General features: G+C 39.5%; 1 protein-coding gene across 1 annotated transcript; it reads left to right on the top strand.

Annotated features, from left to right (window-relative positions):
- The first annotated feature begins 5,555 nt into the window (after positions 1–5,555).
- On the top strand, positions 5,556–20,730 carry LOC139720122 (uncharacterized). The gene is made up of 4 exons (XM_071631493.1): positions 5,556–5,861; positions 16,732–17,045; positions 17,829–18,198; positions 20,362–20,730. Exons 1-4 carry the CDS (start codon positions 5,727–5,729, stop codon positions 20,695–20,697), a joined length of 1,155 nt encoding a protein of 384 aa, XP_071487594.1. The 5' UTR covers positions 5,556–5,726; the 3' UTR covers positions 20,698–20,730.
- The last annotated feature ends 369 nt before the right edge of the window (positions 20,731–21,099 follow it).

The raw sequence follows: 21,099 nt of genomic DNA, 5'->3' as shown, positions 1-21,099 counted from the left end.
GAATTTGAACTGAAATATCCACCCTGAGAATTTGATGGATGAAAGGGTATATCTAACTTATCCAGGTTAGTGAAGCTGAAACACCTCATTTCTCCCAGCTATTTTACAGAATTTTTTGAAATATGATTTTTAACACACATCCCTATGGGGAAATATTTATGGGTGTGAGCCCTACACATCACTTATCCGTTTCTACTGAACCAAGTAATGTGATTGTAAGAGCAGTGAACACTTGTCGAATGTATACACAGAACATATATTTTCAGATCCCTCAATTCATAATCAACCCGGGCACCCCTCCTTTGGTGTTGAACGCGTCCTATACTGTTGCCTGGTTCACCAAAGTACCTGTGACCAATCACCGTGCAGTTGCGATGAAAAAGGCGCGCGATGTTCTAAGCAGCCATGCCGCTTGTCGCTCCACGGTGCAGAAGCGTCCATAATACAGCGTCCTTGGGTAGCTCTGTTTATGCTAATACAATCTCCAGCACACTGTTTACTGCGTGTGATCAGCTGGGTTGTGCGTGGCTGGTTGCATTCCACTCGCCGAACGATCCCGGAAGCAAAACGACACAGCGGGTTGTGTGTGATGCCAATTTGAGCGTTGCACTTTTACAATGACTGAGAGAAAAAAAACAAACAAACTACATGTCCATGTGGGTCCCTGTTCTTTTCAGTTCACAAATGATGAAGCTGATTGCTAGTATTATCACGATAATCATGATTATTTCTATCATTATCATTTTGTCATTATGGTTGTTATCATTGGGTCAATAACATTGTTATTATGATTCTTACAATCACCATTGTTATCATTGAGGCCCCATTCAGTTCAAGCTTTTAATCGCTCACGATGGTGATGTCCTGCATTCATTTCAATTATCTCTACCATTTACCCGAAGAAATACTTATCTTATTTACATGTTTTGTGCATGTTTACTGCACAATACTATTGTATGTTTATCTATTTGTGTAATGTTATGTCGTCATTGAAATCACTGCACTTGTTATTCTTTGCCTTCGAGTTTTGACATTTTTTTCAATTTGTATTTATTTGAATGTGTGAATAAATCAAAATCAAAAAATCAAAAATTATTATCATCGCTGTTATAACAATTATAATTGCTATAGCTGCTCTGCTATCTAATTGTTCTTCTTACATAATTACCATTACAACCAACAAAAAACTCTTTCTATTGCTATATTCTTGATATATCTTTGATACAGGATTTTATGAGATACCTCGATGTAAAAAAAAAGTACACATACCTGTAAGCTCCGTTTGTATGCCAGTTCCTTGACGGACTTCCGGTATGACGAATTTTCATAATTTGATTTGGCTCCCATGTGTTTGATTGAATACGTCACTCCAAAATCGAAAAGTCTCGATGCTAAAATCATTAAAAGAAGGAAACGAGGTTCATACGACGGGTGTTATGACTGTCTCTCTCATAAGGGAATCAGAAAGAAAATCTCTGTAACATAGATCAGTTTGAAGATAGAGGAGTAAGCTCACCAGTGTCACAGCTTTGTAAATTCTCCTGTCTCCCTCCCCCGCTCCCCATTTCTTTCTGATTTCTTTCCTCTCTTTGTAAAGATGAAATCGTTTTACAATTAGGCAGCTGATGTGTTTCGCGTTGAATAATGCTATAAAACCGCGAAAAAAAAAAAACTGACACTCGGAGTGATCATCGTCAAAGAATAATAGAATCCCGCATCAAAAGCACCATTTTACTCTCAATCATTATTTTAATCAGTAGACGTAGCGACAAAATATTTCTCCATTCCTCTTTGTGTATATCCCTCTACATGCCACATTTAAGGCATAATTTAGCATTTTGTATATAGATGAAACAAAAACCCATCATAAGTGCTTTGAAATAATTCCCGAATGTGAGTTTAGGATAGAATTAACCACTGTAAAAATTAGAATCCGTACAATCAATGTTAAGTATTGTTAATATACAAAATGTGAACACTAGTTATGATAAACATGTTGCCAGACTAAACCGCCTACAGTTATGGTTTATTGAGAAAAATACTGATATCTTCCTATATTTTAGGCTTTATTGCGATAATTTCATAAGGTAGAATGTTTTGTGATACAACAGATCTACACATTATTCATCAAATAAGATATCTTGAACATATTTTAAAATCACTGTTCCCAAAGGTAGATATTAATTTCCTGTCCATAGGTCTGTGTGTGAATTTTGTACACAGTTGACTCATTGGCTGAGAGAGGGTTTAAAGGGGATGGCTAGTAACTGATCAGTGGGAATCAGTGGGAATGCTGGGGGATGATTGTTCCAATCCTCGTGGGATTCATTTAAGAGTACATTATATATCTATTGTTGTGTGAAAATTATTTGCCTCAGAACGGTCTCATATTCAAGTAACGTGCAGTTTAATGTTTCCAGGTTAGCATGCCTGACAGTGATGGGGCATTAAACCTCACATTTCTTGAATATGAGACCATTCTGAAGCAAATAATTTTCACACAACAAAAGATATATAATGTACTCGTAAATGAATCCCACAAGGATTGGAACAATCATCCCCCATCATTCCAACTGATTCCCACTGATCAGTTACTAGCCATTCCCTTTCTAAGAATAATTATTTCTCTCTCATCGCACTGTCAGAGCTAACCCTATATATCTATTTATACATGTACATTGATACATTATTTAGTCTGAAGTATGCACTACCTAGTAGTCAGTAGAAAGCATTGTTAATGAAATCTCCACTGCCCGTGACACTTAAAAATTATACTCTCTGTCAATATAACAATAACCAGTCACCATCACGATTAGGTTATGATTCCATCTGTCTTGTTTGGTTGAAGAAGAAAAAATGGTATTCAGTCTTCAATGTGTTTGAGTCAGCTATTATTTCACTCTCCCTTTATAGAATCCTTATTTTAGAACCCCCCCCCCCCCGGTCTGTCCATCAAAAATCCGGCTTTACTTCCGCACTTTTAACTTCCTGGTAGAAATAAAGTGTTGAGTAGACCCAATACCTGGCATTCCTTGGCTTCTCCTACTAATGGACTTTCAATGTTTACAAAGGTTAACAACAAAAGTTAACCCAAATACATTTATATCTTACCATAGATAATTTTCTCATTCTATTTTAGTTCTATTCTTTACGTGTATCATTATCATTGGAGTTCTCAAGGGAAAATAAATCTACTTATAAAGAGTATAAATCCTTTCTTAAGGCAATATCAAATTTTGAAGATAAATATACCAATATTTCCGTTTAGAATTATCTGTCTTCTAGTTCAAGTAATACGTAACGTTAAGGGCTATTATCAGCGAGTTAATAACATTGCAGATCGAATTGATAATGTTTTTAAATTGTCAATAACTATAGTACTCCCGTCATGAAATACGACTGTCGTTACTTGCAGAAAGTATGAGTCGCACAATATCACATTTTGATATTTATATAATATTGGATGGCCTTGAGATTAATACAAGGAAATATTGGACGAGCTATGCACAAATATTGGACGAGTCGAAGACGAGTCCAATATTTTGCTTAGCGAGTCCAATATTTCCTTGTATTAATCGAAAATAGGACATTCAATATCATCATTATTATCCTACAGAGGATTTTAGCAAAGAATGTTTTCACTCAGGCCTACCCTTTCTGTCTCCGACTCCGAGTGCTGTTCCTACTGTGTAGTGATCCTGACATGGGGTATGGTACATGTACACTCTTCAGTGCAAGTTAATCCACTTCAGTCTCTGATAAAACAGTGATCTATGTATCCAAGGTAGCCGTCATGTTACTGTTTAGCTAATTAAGACCAGAATTAGATGTATTTGTATCCGAGATCTGAGAAAGAATTCACGTCATATCTATACCGTAGATCGTGAAAGATCGAATTAGGCTACTACTACCACAACTAGTCCTACTGTGCTGTATATAACGTATTGTACACACGTACGCACATGTACAGTAACTGTAATGACATCGCGCATGCAAATGCAAGCGCAGCGGCGGTGGCCGGCTACATTATATCGCGCGCGGGCTATCTAGCAGTAGCGCTGAGCATGCAGAGCTGCAGATCAATCGTCGCCTTGCGCCTGCATGCACAAAAAAAAAATGCAACTTGTTTTCATCAAACCTAAATTTAACTTCCTGTTATGAAAGTGATATTTTGAAAAATTGTGTGAAAAACAATTTCAACTAATTGATATATGAAATGTGTTTGTATAAACACAGAATTTTAGAAGAAACGATATTCTAGTTAATTCGTGATTGACCAATCACAGACGTTTTTACTTCTTATTTCAGGTCATCTCGTATATATCTCAACCAATCACGGTGCAGTTTATTAAAACTTTGGGGAATCCCCCTCTTGCCGTCCAATATTTTAAATATTGGTCGCCTCGGCAAAAAATATTGGTCGAGTTCAACAAACTTTTTAAGTGGGTTGGAGGTTATGAGGTGCGTCGACAAAATAACACTTGTATTTGGGCTCTAAAAATCCTCTGTATGGATAATAATGCTTGATATTGAACAGCTAATATTTATAAGTGCATGACTGTGGCAACTTGGTAGCAAGTCATCACATGTAGCTCGAAGCGGCATCTTTCAGAAACAGATAGTCCCCTCTTGCTTTTTCTTGGGGTTTTTTTTTTTTGTTTTTTTTTTTGATAATTGTCTTGTCTCCAGACTCCTGCCACAAAACAAATCAAAATAAAACCACAATAACAAAATCCTAAATATCAGCGATACATTTGTTCACTTTCCTTTGAAATAACATGATTTTATCTATGCATGCATTTATAGCATCAAAATACATTGCATGATTGCACGATAACGAGATTACGCAGACCAGTCGAAGTGAATGATATTCAAACACCAATTTCATTTTATCCTACTAGATTTCAATAACATAAAAAATGTATCAACAATCAGAGCGAACTTCCAGATGGCTGTACATGTTCACTCAGTCATCCCTCTGAGCAGAATATCCGCCTGTCCTAAGAGAGACAACAATATGAAAACTTGGTGAACATTATCAATCATTCTGATTTCTTTCCCATGATTTGACGTGGACGTTTTCACGTGAAAGTTTGAACTCTGCTGAATATTTCAGTTTAGACAAAGATTGATGAACACAACAATTAAGCCGGATAACCTGCAAGTGAATGACCTATTTGTCAAAAGGTCATCGCACTCCAAATCATCGTGGCGCACATTGATACTTTGTTTCCGTTACAATAGTGTCTCTTTGATCTCGACAGTGAATTCCGGACAGAACAGGTGCTAATAATGTTGAAGAATTTGGGGCGGATCAGTGGGAGATTATTTCAATGCTGCAAATTGGCAACACACACACGACTCGCTTCCCCACCCTCGAAATCAAGTCGGATCGCTGGCGGATATAAAAACCTACAGCCCAGCTGTGTTTATGACAGCAGGACGCTGCATGCTTCGAGTGAAAGCGCATCCGAAAACCTCTACGTATGTTCATCCTCTGTTAGCATTGCTCTTTATCCTTCGCCATACCAGTTGAGTGACTCACATAACGGGGCGATACGGCTTGTAGATTTTCATGACCAAGTACCTCCTCGGTTAGACTGGCGATTGTTTCTCCAAATCGTTATTTGATAGATCTCAAATTTGACGTGCAGATCGGAAGGAGATTGTACACTGAATTTCATGCCATTGTGAGCTGCGAGGAAGAAACCAAATTTTCTCTCATCATGTTCGAGTCAGCCTCCGATGCGTTCTTCCCTCTCTTTGAGTGGAATACATACACAGTCGTGTCGGCTGCAGTGCTGGGTTTGATTCTCTACGATCTGTACTGCAGAGGCGCAGCTACTCTCTACGGACACACGGTGAGTAGAATCAGATTCTTGTCATCATCTGCCTTGATCATGATGTGCACATTGTACAGGGTCCAATTTGGGGGACAATACATAAACTTGAAGGCATGTAGCGTAGCGTATCATCAGGGTCGCTTGATTTGATATAATTTACCGCTTTGAATAATATTTCACATAGGACCTAAATCATCCATCTAGATGTTGACATAATTATTCCATATCTAATGGGGTTCAGTAACTAGCTACCATGAATACATATTTCATATAGTGAGAGTTTAGCTGTGTAGTGTATGGTATAATATGAAAGTCTTGAGAATGCCATGAAAAAAAGCAGAAACTTGTTAGTTGGGCCATTGTACCTCCATGAAATATTAAACATCCTTTTACCACTGAGCTAAGCTCACAAACAAACGGAACTCATCTTCATGATATAGGATATGTGGAGCTAAGTCCTTTTGCAGATGAAGAGAGAAGAACTTCGAGAGAAGGAGAATGTGAGATCACAGATGAAAAGGGGAAAGAAGGAATGAAAATTTTGGCTGTAATTATGGGACTGTCATAAAGCAGATGCAAAAGAGTAAACACATAAAAGCGCAAGTTTTCTTTTTGTGGCAGTTAAAATGGCATTTAAAAAAGTTTTTCTTGTTTATGATATTGTTTTGACCCCTGGCTATACAAGCAGACAGGGACAGGCAGACTGGTACTTGATAGAATATGTGTACTTGTCTGTATAGCGATGTTTACTGTCTGTTTTTGTGCGATTCTCATTAAATAAACGTGTGATCATGTGAGGGTGCCTTCACCGCCTTAGTATCTCAAATCGTATCTCTCCTGTATATGCGGTATACACCCATGGAGCTATGCTGTAGCTCCATGATACGCCAAAGCGTAGATCCTGTGATATTAGGAGACAGTTCCTGCTGGTGTCACAGGCCATACACCGGCTTCTACCCCTGTATGATTAGACTGATAATAGATGGAAGTTGTTGAGAAGATATGAAAGATTTACTTATCAAACAAAAAGATCAGATAATGATAGAGAGATAATCAAAACATATATATATGGCTGGTCAGGTCATCAGATGTTTCAAATCAAACTGTATCAAACATACATTGTACAAGTTTCCTTCACATTGATAACAGATCAGAGCCGTCTCGGGTTCTTCTTAAGGTTTGCCTAACATAGCAGCAATTATTGCATGCAAATCAGATTCAACCCATTCGAAAATGAGTTGAACATATAAAATGTCACTCCAGTATCACAGTCACTGACAGCGTAGATTTCATAATGTGGGTTTGATGTGTTACTATAATAACTATATCTTTATATGCGATCGACGGTTAGAATACAAACATCATTTTGTACGACAACGAGAGAACAAGGAAGCGGCATCTCTCGGTGAAGGTGACCGTCTCGTAGTGAAAGCGAGGAAAAATACAGCTGAGGGCAGACTGTTATTCAGCTGGACAAACATGATACAAACGATCTACTTCCGACTTGGGAAACGTTTCGATTTTGTTTATAAAAACAACTCAATGCACACAGGAAATAAAGTGGTAGAATTATGAAGGAGGAAAGCCAAGGGTAAGAAGGGAATATTGTGTGTGCGCTCCCTATGTACTTAGTAGCTTGCTTCTGTGTGTGTGTGTGTGGGGGGGGGGGGGGTGTATGATCTTCACATTGTCAAGCTTTTTTCGTTTATCAATGCGATGGACAGAGTGAATGTCGTTCAGATCATGGAGCCATAGTTCCATGTTCAGATCGAGTAAAGCCTACCTCAGTCTTTGTTCAGACTGATTGAAGCGATGAAACAGGCGTGGTCCTTATATCGAGATCCTTCATGTCCTTTGTGTTTGATTGTGGAGCGTACAAGGTTTGGTGTCGGTCCAGAAATTCTTTTATGAATGGACATTGACTTCAGCCTGATCGTTCCATTCTAGTCCAAGCCCTCTCAGTATAAGTACGTTAGGCCCTACAAATTACAAAACATAGCAAGCACACCAAGCTCACGTTCACTCATCCAGGGGCGGGTCCAGGAAGTCCGTAAAGAGGGGGCGCCTTTACAAAATTGAAGGGGAGGGGTGCACGCACCCCCTCCTCATTTTTTTCTTTTTAATTCTTTTGTTTAAAACGGGGGGGGGGCGCTCCCCCTTGATCCGCCACTACTCATCTGATGAAATGTGTGTGGGTTTTTTTTTCATTGATCAGCCCCTTTTTTCCTTGCCACACCTACTAAGCACTGGGGCAAAGATTAAGCATTTTTGAACGGAAAATCTACCCCTGTGTTGGTGTGTGTGTGTGCTGTGTTGGGGGGGGGGGGGGGTGAATCGTCTTCTGACAGTGCGTCTATCAGTAGGCCTGCGCCAATCAATGTCGCTTCCTACCGATTCTGCTTTGAATACAATCTAAAAATCAAATACACAGAATTTTTGGCGATTCAAATTCAGAAAGTTATGGAAAATATATTAAACTTCCCAATATTTCAATGGAATCCCTTTGCCCTGATATGAAGTCGCCATTACAAGGGTATACTTACAACACAGAATTAACCCGTTGGGAAGGCTACAACATGTGATTTTTACTTCACTCCCAAGAAATCGGGAATTATTTATGTGTAATCTTTCAAACTTATGAAAAATCAGCTCTTAGGGGAATTATGTAGGAAAGATACAAACAACTTTTCATCACAGTTGACGGGTACACATAGACCATCAAAATCTCAGTCAGTACGCCAGACACATAACTTTTATACCGTGAGCCATCAAGACTTGTTTGAATAAAGATATAACTGGAGTTTTACAGCTAGATCATCAACAATTCGAATTGTCTCTCCATCTTCATAAACACATTGGTTCCCAACTTATATTGCTGCCTGTCTAACTTGGTGATGGGCATATTTAGGGTTCGACAGATCAATGGTATATAAGTCCCAACAAGTTAAAAATGACAATGTTGCTTGTAAATGGGTCAATGATTACCCTAAATGATAATGATAAACAGCAACGTAATACCTTTGAAAATATTCTAGTTGAGGATATAGCTCCGAAGGTCTCTGTTCGCGGATGCACGTTTAAACGGATATCGGGGGGGGGGGGGGGGGTTACATTTATTTGTTTACAAGAATTTTCAAAGGTGGACTGAACTTTATTTTATATACAGGTGCTGGGATAACAGACGATGAAGCTGAAATTGTGAATAGTTGTTTATGTATATTTTATATACACTAGTTTGCTTTGATTTCATTTTGTGTATATCGAAACATGCAGAGAGAGGAATAATCAATGAATAAACAAGAGAATGCACAGCTCTACTGTAACAATGAATTCAGCTTTAATATAGACAAAATTTACTGTGAGTGCCCGGTACATTTTATAAAGGGAGAATAAAGAAAGATTTTTCTTTTAATAGCAACCCAGGGAGCTTCAATCCTTCATTGTCCTATATAGCAACAAGAACTAGAGCAAAGTGGATCAGAAAATCAGGCACTGCACAGGTTCCAAGAAAGATCCACAAAAGTTGATAAAAAAAAAACCAGGTGCAACAACTTTTGACTACTTGCATTCAACCCGAATGGAGCACCAAATCTTTATCGAACGCACTACGAAACACTCAGGTTCACCTGTTCTATTGGATTCCAGTTTTGATGCGTTAGTTGCAAGATTTGGGCCAAGCTTTGTGATTATTGATAACATTCTCTATTGAAAATGTATGCAAACAATGATTAAGTAGTGAACTATTCTATTCTATAATGGATACTTAAGAACCCGAGCATCAGGGTGCATCAATTTGAATGAGGTATACTAGGCTGCGTTCACATAGAAGTATACTATTCGGGTATAATCGGTGCGCGTTTTCGAGGGCACGCGAATAGCTTGAATCGAACGATAGGATTTCCTCACACCGGTTCACATAGGAGTGCACGATTAGAAAATGCCGAATAGCATAGAATAGTATAGCATAGTGGGAATCGCGCTTGTTCCATTTTCGAGCAGCGTATACCATCTTTCGTTTATGAAATGATGAAAATTTAGGTCTGGATTTGCCCTTTAGCAAAAATAAGCCTGTACATTTGTAGACTGACATTCTGACGCAGCGTAGAAATTGCTATTGCTGGGATGATTTTGTAGGAGGGAGAAGTAGGGAGTTGATTGTGCGGGTGATGGTGTACTGGGTCGACTTGACAGCGCATAGGGAATAGCGAGTACGAATAGCGAATACTGAATACCGAATACCGTATACTTCTATGTGAACGCAGCCTAATGAGCTCAAATCTAGAGTAAACAACGCGTGGCGCGCGCGTGCCGTGACATAAAGCACTGATAAGTACGTGTCTCTTATCGATATGATTACGTAATCAGCCACAGCTGGTTAGTCTCCATACAGAAGCATTGCTGTGCAGACCAATCAATTACCGAGAAGGGGTGACGGGTGGGGTGGGGGGGGGGGGGGGGGGTCGAAAGAGAAAACATATCATCTATAAAAAAAAAAGCTATCATCGAGTGTCCTGTCCGCGTTATATACCTGCCACATTCGATGCATCTAATAATACCTAGATATTAATTGAGTTCGATAGACTTGGTGTAATGTAATCACTGTGCAAAGCGATGAGCAGCTTCCAAAACAGGGAGTTATAGAAGTGCGATCTGTGAATAAAATATGATAATGTGACAACAATCTTATGACATCACTATGATATTGGTTCCTAATAAACGTTATGAACACAGACTGTACTAACGTTTATAATGAGAGTATTCGTATTGATTGAGGTAGTAGTGGTATAGTAGTAATATTATTATCATCGTAATCAAGCTCATGCACTTCACTTTTTCCAAGAGCAGCATTTTGAGTTAATTTAATAATTTAGTAAGCATGCACTCTTCTAGAGCGCCATTCATTATTTCCCCGCGATCATGAAAGCAGTGGTGAGAAAAGTAAAAACGCGCATGTTTTCTTGCAGCATTACTGATTAACAAATTGCCCCTCATTGAACCTCTGGAGTGAGAATATTATTCGTTAAGTTGAACGCACATGTTGTGTATTGTTGCATTCAAATGCCACGTATCATGGCTCTTCACGCTTAATCCTAGTGAAATTACTTTAGTAGCGAGTGTAGGATAAATCATACTTCGAAATGATAAATGCTGCTGCCATAGATGTAGAGATTACTTATTAATATTACATACTTATATTTTTTTAGTCCGCTTAGTGCCAGCTTGGTTGGAACTCTTCGCATAATAATATTATTCGCATTGTATAGGTAGCAGCCCGTGCTGTATACGAACAACATAATAGATGTTTCAATGTAATATGATTATATTCCACTTATGACATGCAGATGCTGTTAATATTTGGCAAGATCCGGAGAATCGTCGACCAGTATATTATCATGGCACTGTCTTTGAAATTTAAACGAATACCTGTAGCAAGACTGTAGGACATGTTGTATCACGGTCATACGAAACACCAGGAGTATGGTTTATTGTTTTACAAATTCAAGGTTTCTGGAGGGTTATTAAAAATTGAATTGAATTGATTTGATTTACGTGACAGCTGTAGGAAGTAGAGAATGCTTGTAGTTATAGGAAGGGAGTGTCGACCCGTTGAAGACTAGTCCCAAGTTATAAACTCTGACAGGTGTCTATGGAAAATGCGTGTTATACTACATGTGTATTTACAGTAATATTGTCCTTAACGGGTTAAGGTCCTTCGACGGGCCGTGCAATGAGGATAGAGTGCCATGTGTAGGACCTTTACGTATTGAGAGGCACAACCGCTGCAGCTGCAGCCAGGGGACTCATACTGTATTTCCATGTATATCTATGACGCAAACGACGTGAGGACATTAACCCCGAGAGTGCTTTGTTGTACCACTGAGCTCGTGGATGAGACCTGGGGGGCATTTCATGAAGCGTTTTGTCAGATATTTCGTCTGACAAACTGTTAAAAACTACTGAAATCCTTGCATCCGATTGGCTGAGAGCAAATTTGTCCGACAAAGTTGTCGGACAAAATGTTTCATGAAATGCCCCCCAGGTGATTCTGTGAAGCAAGCTGCTGAAGAGCAAATGGAAACAATGATCCCCCTCTCTCGTTTAGATCATGTTCCTTTGACAAAAGCTTTTACTAGTTTTAGGCAAGAGATCTTACGATATCGCCATTTATCAAGCAGTACAAAATAGTTATACTTTCCTCTCTTGAGCCTCCTGGACCATTGCCATCGATTATCAACGAAATGCAGGTATATGAAATGTTTTTGATGTGTCGTTTTTATATAAAAGCATATTATCCACAGCTGTGAGAATAGTGACACAGGTCCAAGTTGGCAGTTATATATGATCTGGTTTAGATCAACCCCTGTTGGGTTACCCAAGAAAGTACTTCCAACGATCGCTGCCAACATTCCCAGGTTAACCCCATGCCCCTGACGTGCCTGGTCAGCTCTTTGCATGGTTAAACTTGCTATTCAAATGGTTAGTCATGCTGTTTAAATGCTTAGACTTGCCGATTATCCCTCCGCGTGCCAAATTAATTTCTTGCCAAAGACAAGTGTGTGAAATTTGTACACATTTGACACGTTGGCATAGAAAAGGTTTTATGGTAATAGACCAGGTGTTTTTATGGTTCCAATGAGTTACATTATCGATCATATAAGGACGTTCTTCTCTTACCTCCCTGAATAGACAACCAAACTTACTTATAGGATCAATGCCGTTGTCAAACCACTTGAAGAAAACATGAAGCTACCCAAACAATATGACCTTTATCTCCACCTGTAGTTATCATCTATCCCGCTTGTATACACAAATTCACATTATTACACAATGTCATATAACTTAGTATGCTCCAGCTTAGGATGAATCGGACCGAGTGAACCGCCATCGTGTTGAACGAATCGTGAGACAAATGTTTTTTTTTTCTTCTTCATCTTCGTCTTCTTCTTCTTCTTCTTCTTCTTCTTCTTCTTCTTCTTCTTCTTCATCATCATCATCATCATCATCATAACCATCATCATCATCTTTGGATGTATCGGACCGAGTGAACCGCCATCGTGTTGAACGAGTCGTGAGACAAATATCTTCTTCTTCTTCTTCTTCTTCTTCTTCTTCTTCTTCTTCTTCTTCTTCATCATCATCATCATCATCATCATCATCATCATCTTCATCATCATCATCATCATCATCATCATAACCACCATCATCATCCTCTTCTTAATTTTCTTCCTTCTGTAAATGTAATACATTCAGCCATGGTGCTAGTTGTTTCTAGTTGTAGTTCCATGTTTCAACTTTGCTCATTGAGATTACTGAGTGTTATTCAGCGCCCGTTATATGCATTCAAGTATTGACTGGACATGGATAGACAAGCATATCTTAATTATAAATGATATTTTTTGATTATTGAAATATACAGACAAATTATTATGATTATTGTCACCCCGTGGGGGTACCCATGACAACCAAAGCTTGTAATTTCTAGGAATAAATTCTCACTGAAAAGGAGAGTGATATGGATGAAGAAACAACCATACATGTAAATTCTCAAGAATACTCCAAAATCTGTGAGAAGGTAACAAAAATCATATCTTTATGGGGGATTCAGCCACCGTGTGCTCTTTCTGCATCAGTGCTTCTCTTCAGGTAAATTTGGAACATCCGTTATCTTCTTCGGTTTCCGGATAACACACTTTGTGAAACTCGTGTGACAAGTGCCCCACTGAGAAGCGTGGGAACTGTCCGGCTGCTCGGTTTCCTGTTCGGATATCTGTAAAACAGTGTCAGAAACCGATGAACAATATCGATGCGGTTATCGGGGATGAAAGGCCGTACGTAGCGTTACTATATCGTAAAACTGTAATCTTAGTTTCGAGACAATTAAATGATATCATGCTATGGATAGTATCACTGGTTTGACATCGGAAAATCGTAAGTCTTCATTGTAGATCCGACCAATACATCCGATTTTCCAATACATATGTACCAAATTCTATTCGTTATGTCTTTTCAGCATATTGTAGCCTATCAGCTGGTCTTAGAAGTAGATTATGAAGGAATATAACGTTCAGAACTTGTACTCTAGCGCCTTGCATTCTGTGTTTTGATGTACAGGTAAATCCTATATCCTTTGACGTACGTATGCGGGCAATGACCGTAATTCAAAACGCGTGGGAAAATATAGATGCTGTTTATTTTGTAAACACAAGCATTTGGAGAGACGAAATTTACCTCTGCCATATTATATAGGCCTACCATACTATTCTTTTCTATTCATTGAGGAGGGAGAACCCACCTACCTGCTCTGATTATTTTCCCGGGATTGAAATAAATTCTTTACGTCTGAATGGGCTCGTTCAATCAAACGCTTCGAGCCAATTTAGAACCGTGTATTTTCCCATAGATCACTCACTCCAGGAACGAGAACAAAATTCGTAATACAATTGCAATGTATTCGAGACAGATTTCAAGCTCGTTGACTGTGACATTATATGCAAAATTGAATTTTGTTGCGAGTTGGGGGGACCAAATCACACTGAGTATGACAGTATGTTGTCTTATGCGACAGTATATCTAATTCTGATTGAAATATCATGATCTTATACTGCTATGTAAAGAGAATTCCTTGACAACTTTTTTTTTTTTTGCAAAAGAAAAATCAGTCCACAATGAAAATAAAAAATATTCTATATCTAATGTAGGGTTTGATGTTTCTCGTGGCATAGTGTGATTTAACCACAAACTTCATTAAAACATTTAGTGACTATTTCCATCACGGTGACTTGTAAGAAATCATGTTTTTCGCAGTTTCAGCCTTTATTCTATTGTTAATGATAAGCTTCAAACGGCATTTCTCGTGTACAAAGTAACCGTTAAATGTATCACGCAGGCAGAATTATTTGCCTACCCTGTCAAGCTGATTTCCACTGCGCCATAAGATGTGTATGATCAAAGAGCTGCGTTAATGTTTGCTTATCTTATCTGCGGACTACCAGTATGATTTAGCGAGGCTAACCAGGGTCGCATGATACACTTGTCGCGCTGATGTGAGTAGCGTCAAAACAATCAGTTTGTAGATGGCCGCTTGGTAATCAGATACTAGTATCGTACTTAATGTTTACTAGTCATGTTGCCATTAATCGCGAATCGATAATTGTCATAGGTACAGAACTAATTTCCTATTGTGGTCCCGTTTTAGCCAGGGTTGTCGTTCCTATTTAAGGAAAGGCCTTGTTACTGTTGATGCGTAAATAATGTTCATATCAATCCGACGATGCACTGGACATTGATAATGATCATGATAATGATCATGATAATGATCATGATAATGATCATGATAGTGATCGTGATTACGAACTATCATTATCAAAACACATGACATCTTGTTGGCTTCTCCATTCCCTGTACAAATACAGTATCGTATGAAACAGACGATAAATCTCTCGAAGTGTATGAATATGATGTGTTTATCATCTCTATTCATAGCGTCACTTTTGCAACTACGTCATACTTGTCACTGGTTCACGGCGCATATAACCGTCGAGAGAGACATTTGTATATCTCTTGGCTAGAATAATATTAAGGGCATCGTATGTTACCGAATCTGAACGTCATGGGTGAGTGTAAAATTGAGTGTAATGAAGACATGGGCCAGATTGAAATGTGTTGGTGCAAGTAACACTGCTTTGTTATTGAATGAGTTGGAGATTGGGGCTAGGCTTTGGTATATTCAAGTGTACACTGCAAAAAGTCCGGTGTTAAAAAGTGAACACCGAGCTGGTGTTAAATTTTCGGTGCTCATTTATGGTGTTAAATTAACACCTCCGGGTGTCATTTCCAAATATAAAACTGTTTTTTGAAGAGTTTCTTAGTAACTGCACTTCTTGTTGATTTTTTATTTAAACAAGACGATCAAGAATTGTACATTTAAATACTAGATTTTTGAAAAAATGTGAAAATAAATTTACACCGCAGTAACACCAGCTGGTGTGGTCTCTTATTGAAGCTGGACGGGTGTTAAACCATTGATATTAACACCAACAAATATCAAATCAACACCATGTGGTGTCATTTTTGAATTAACACCCGTACAGTGTCAAAATATCACCAGGTACAGTGTCAAATTAACACCACGAAGTGTCAGGTGAACACTTTTCAACACCATCACAGTGCATTTTCTACACCTGTGGGTGTGGTCCTCCATTAACACTTGATAGGTGTTAAATTTAACACCCATGGTGTTAAATCTAACACCGATGTTTTTACAGTGTATCAGTGAATAACAATCAAGAGTTTGTAATTGTACGTGTGCCGTAAAATCAAGGGCTAGGTTGTTACATGGGAATCGGGGAACAAACTAATGTTGTGTAGAAACTGGGGCTGGGTCAATGTGTGGGTTTTATGCACTCGGAGACTTGTGGCTGAGATGAAAGTATATCGGACACAGATCAGTTGAAAGTGTGACTGCACTTTTAAGGTATTGGAGACTAGCGTCAGACTGAAGAAGGCGAAACCCACGAGAATGAGGAAGTTTGGTATGGATTCGGGTGCCGTTAGTTATCCTTAAGGTTAATTAATCCGAAGGTTCGTTATTTGGAAACACACAAATTCCGTATACCTAGCGGTCCGTTAATCCGAAAATGGAAAAGGGCTCGGTAATCCATAAAGACTGTGCGTACTAAAAAACCTTTGGAATAACGAACATTATTTCATTTTCGAATTGACGAGCCTTCGGAATAACGAACCTCCGAAGTAACGAATTGCAACCAGCAATTCGAGGTGAGCTTATTTCTTTTAAACTTGTTTGTTTGAGATCCATATTCCGAAGGAAAGTTTGGACTTTTTTTTAACCAAGAATGTAAAACTATCTTCTATTCCTTGTGATTATCAGGGGCCTCGAGCTCGTCTTTCATCGTCATCATCCGACGTCTTCGATGTCCTTGGTGACATAGACAGTTTTTCGCTGATCGAGCTCAACACCACTGTCATCTCGGATAACTTGGAGCTAAAGACCAACGATGACTTGCTGCAGGACGAAAGTCTCTTCGAAGGCGACGTCGCCTTTGGTAGCTCGTCATCATCTTCTCCCGACGATGACGGAAGATACAGTGACCCTTCGGAGAGGCCGGTGGTGGTCATGTTCACCTGGCTGTTGGCTAAACCACGTCACGTGAACAAATACGTCGAGCTCTACACTCGCAAAGGGTGGGTTTCACCAGAGATATCTAAATTACATGTACATGTATTTATATTATTTATTCGGCTTTCAATAACAAATATCAACATGACATAATACAAAATCAGAACATACAATGAAGAATTATGGGTGCGCCAGATTGGGCAGCCCGGGTCTTGAAATATTTGATATCTCAAGTCTGTTCGGTGTGTCAGACACTGCAAGAATTATTATGTTTGAGCGTATAGGTGTATGATTTCAGAAAGATCTGTACGTTGACATGAATGTGAATGTAGCATGACAATGATTAAGCGAATTAGTGCAGAAAGTTTGATGTTTTTCTTGACTACGTGATTATCGTCATGTGACGCAACTTTTCTTACTTGATATCTAATTATATATACCGTCAAAGGTTTGTATCACAACAGCCAACTTGACCGACTTATATTAGAATCTATACATAACGATCTGGCTTCGCTGTTGGTCCCAATCCCTAGCATCAAGATTCCGTCAGTGGATATTACGATACGGATATTCATTCTGAAAAGAAGGTTGAAGTCATGACATGTCGTTGTCACAGTATTTGGCAAATTGAAAGAGCTGTACATAAATTCACTTTGATAAAAGTATAAGTTGATGTAGGCAATGTATAATATACATGTATTTCAAACGAGGGATGACATTCTATAATAAATTATCATTTACTGATGTTTTGTTTTATGGATATTGATCTTTCCATAAATATGACGATATGATTTGGATCGGATTTGGAAGTTATGAAAACTCTATCTTCTTTCGTAAAATTTCCACAGCTTCGATGTCCTAGTTGTCAAGACACGACCTATCGACATCGCATGGCCGGCCAACGCCAAGCAGATCGCCCGCGAGATCCTCGATTACGTCACAGATGGCGACAAGCGACCGCTGCTCATCCACGCCTTCTCCGTCAGCAGCCACGTCTACGCCGAGATGCTCGACCTCGCTGATGCCGAGGACCGCTACTCGTCCGTCCGATACCGCATCGTCGGCCAGGTGTTGGACAGCTGCGTGCTGTCCCGAGATAGCTACGAGGGCATCTACTCCCAGGCTTCCACCAACTCGTTCACGCAGTTCGTCATCAAGCGCATCGCAGAGACCTACTTCTGGCTAACCAACAAGTACACAATGGACAGCATCATCAAGGTATGTTTCCATGGTAACAGGCAACGCCCTTGTAAGATTTCAGATAGGATGCCACTACCGACTGCAGATCACATATCAACCAAGCTGTTTATTTGTTACTTTTAATTATTTTCTTCTTTATAGAGGAAGCGTCACGTACGTCGTTCCGCTTATACACTCGTGAATTCTGGGTCATTTCAGTTCATGCCAAGGTCACAAAATTGTCCATTCTGAAGCGAATGCCATGGATGATAGTCGGCATTGGTTGACATCCTGTCTAGACCAAAACCTTGTTGTTAGATTTTGGTTATGTGACCAGACTGAGAGTGAAAGTTAGCCGGGCTACCAATTTGACGCAGGTCATGGAAACAATTGATACTCCATCAGTATTCCTTATTGTGACATTCATTAGGTAGAGAAATACAAGAGTTATAGGAGTCTGTGCGAGTGATGAATTCTGTAATGTATTGTGCAGATGAAAGAATGTTCGTGCGACAGTGTCAGAGTAAGATAATCTGATATTTGCTTTGCTGAAATGTGTATGACATCTGACTCTGCAGCTTAAAAAACTAGACGTGTATTTTATGATCAAACTGAAGTTTCAACGCAAAAGGAATTCGATCTCATGTGACGACCGAGCGGATTTCATAGCATAATTACTTGTGATTTTTCAGACTTAACTTTGAATGTTTCATGCAACAGACGAAGACCGCTAATGTTGGACACGAAACAGATATCCTTATGATAAAATCAAGTAAAATGGGCATGCCGCAGGGAACTTTGTTGTTTTTTCATGTGTAGCTACAAATTAACATATTTTCGCACTCAAAGATATCTTAGAAGGATGGAACGACATCGTTTTCCATCTGCGATGTCGGTTGAGAGTATGATAAGAAATATACCGTTTTCCTTCCATTTCGTTCTAATTGTGACATACTTTGGTAAAAAAGTAATGTTTTTTAAAGAGGCGATGGCTTCGTCAGTTAGCCTTCATATTGGATGGCTCGGAAGTCAGTGATGAGTGCATGCTGTTTTTATACCCTACTGTTTTCCTGTAGTCGTGTAGTGTCACAAGCTGAATCTGTGCAACTGTTCTGGCGCTCATCCAAAAATAATATTGGAAATCCGCTGTTCACCTGCCAAATCATAAATATTGGTAAACAGGAGTAGTCTCTGAGAACAGTCGTTCTTTTACATTATCATAAACAGTAGAAAAATGAATGTTGGCAAGGTTTTAGCGTGGTAAATTGATGGTATAAGACAGCATGGTATACTGAACATTGAAAGTGCATTTTGTTAAGTTTACAGTAGTGTGATGTTGTAATATCTGTAGGGTAATCAGCAATAAAGAAACGTGAACATCATGAATGAAGTGTTTGGTCATAGTTCATTTCACCCATCGCTTTTGTGAACCCAGCATTCTGTGTATTAAGTCTATGAGGGTTCCCATCTAGGAGACGAAGGGTTAAGTCAGTTATGTGTTCGGAGTTCAAAACATGCAGATTAATAGCACGCTGGTTTTTATCATAATACTAATATCAGTAGTTTGTTCCTTCTCGACATTCAACATATTTGATAAACTACGAAATCGACATTCGTACAAACATAGTCAGTACTCCTGTCAGTTTAAACTACTCGTGCAGTTTGCAGTGAAAGTCTCTTTCTGTGAATTGGTCTCTCGTCAGACGGATTTACTTGCGACCATGAAATTGATGCAATCATTATTGCAACACGAAAAAAAAAACTAGAACGGAAAAGCGACACTCCTGTCGACTTTTCCTGCTGTTTATTGCTAAAAAGTTTTTACCATCAAAAACATTAGTTAGATACGGATGTTTGGTTTTGTTTTTAAAACGTTTGAAGGTGTCAAGTGCATTTTCATAACGTTGCAGAGCCCAAAGGGCAATACAGCAAACATATCAGCCTTGAATACTAGTAAAACTCGGTATAATCACACGTTTGAATCCTGTGTATGATCCATGGGAAGCTGATCTGACCCTAGCCTTTTGTCAAGGCCCTCTCGTTGTAAGATGGATGTAACCGGCAACCGCAACAGCGCCCATTCCGCTGGGCTCCCTTCACCATACAGCGAGAGGGTCTTGACAAAAGCCTAATCTGACCTTGGCTGCTGACACTAAAACTACTTCTCTCTTCCCCTATTTCTCTCCCATCCTTGAACCCCAGGTCAACGAACTTTTTACTGGCAGACCGGTCAAAGCTCCTGCTCTGATCCTCTTTTCCCGAGATGACCACATCGCTACGGCCAAGGAGAATGATGAGTTGGTCCACCAGTGGCGCAAACACCTGGAGAACGACCTCTACGTCAAGTGTTGGCAAAGCTCCCCGCATGTCGGCCACCTTCAGAAACATCGCGATGAATACGAGGAGTCGGTCTATGGGTTCATCGGCAAGCTAAAGCCGCTGAACAGGCGGCTTCTCACTCTGGAGAAGCCCATTCCACCGGGGGCGTCGCTGCCGCAGGAAGCTCCCAAGGAGGCGGAGCTGAAGAAAAGCGAGTGAGCTCACCGACCGTGATGTCCCCAGTTTGATCAAACCGAGGACTAGAAGTGATAGCTGATAGGTTGAAAAGAGTCAGGCACAGCCCTTGGGCACTTGTGTATCTTGCCGCACGACATAACACGCGGTGTCTCTTTATTAGTTATCACGGAGACTGGTTTCTGAGATCATCATTGTATTAAATTGGTTCACATGGTTACTTAGTGTTGCTATGGTAATTGTGACCCTTTGTAAAAACCCATCTATTTTAGGGTGGTCTGTTCCGCTGAACTCATGAAAATACAATGTAGTGCCATGTCTCCTGAGTCACTGTAAACCTACGCGCTGACGCAATACTCATGTTGTCATAAAAATTTGTTTCAGCAATCGCAACAGCGCCCCTTCGTGGAAAACTCTTCGTGCAGA

The sequence above is a fragment of the Diadema antillarum genome, unplaced genomic scaffold (assembly GCF_040938485.1).
Source record: "Diadema antillarum isolate AM-2024a unplaced genomic scaffold, OU_Dant_1.0 scf00000122, whole genome shotgun sequence".
Taxonomy (NCBI): domain Eukaryota; kingdom Metazoa; phylum Echinodermata; class Echinoidea; order Diadematoida; family Diadematidae; genus Diadema; species Diadema antillarum.
This window is presented reverse-complemented; position numbering and strand designations above follow the sequence as displayed.

Coding starts and splice junctions, on each gene's coding strand:
- LOC139720122 (XM_071631493.1), top strand. CDS start 5,727: ATGTTCGAGTCAGCCTCCGATGCGTTCTTCCCTCTCTTTGAGTGGAAT. Junction 5,862..16,731: donor CTACTCTCTACGGACACACG/GTGAGTAGAATC, acceptor TGTGATTATCAG/GGGCCTCGAGCTCGTCTTTC. Junction 18,199..20,361: donor CAATGGACAGCATCATCAAG/GTATGTTTCCAT, acceptor CTTGAACCCCAG/GTCAACGAACTTTTTACTGG.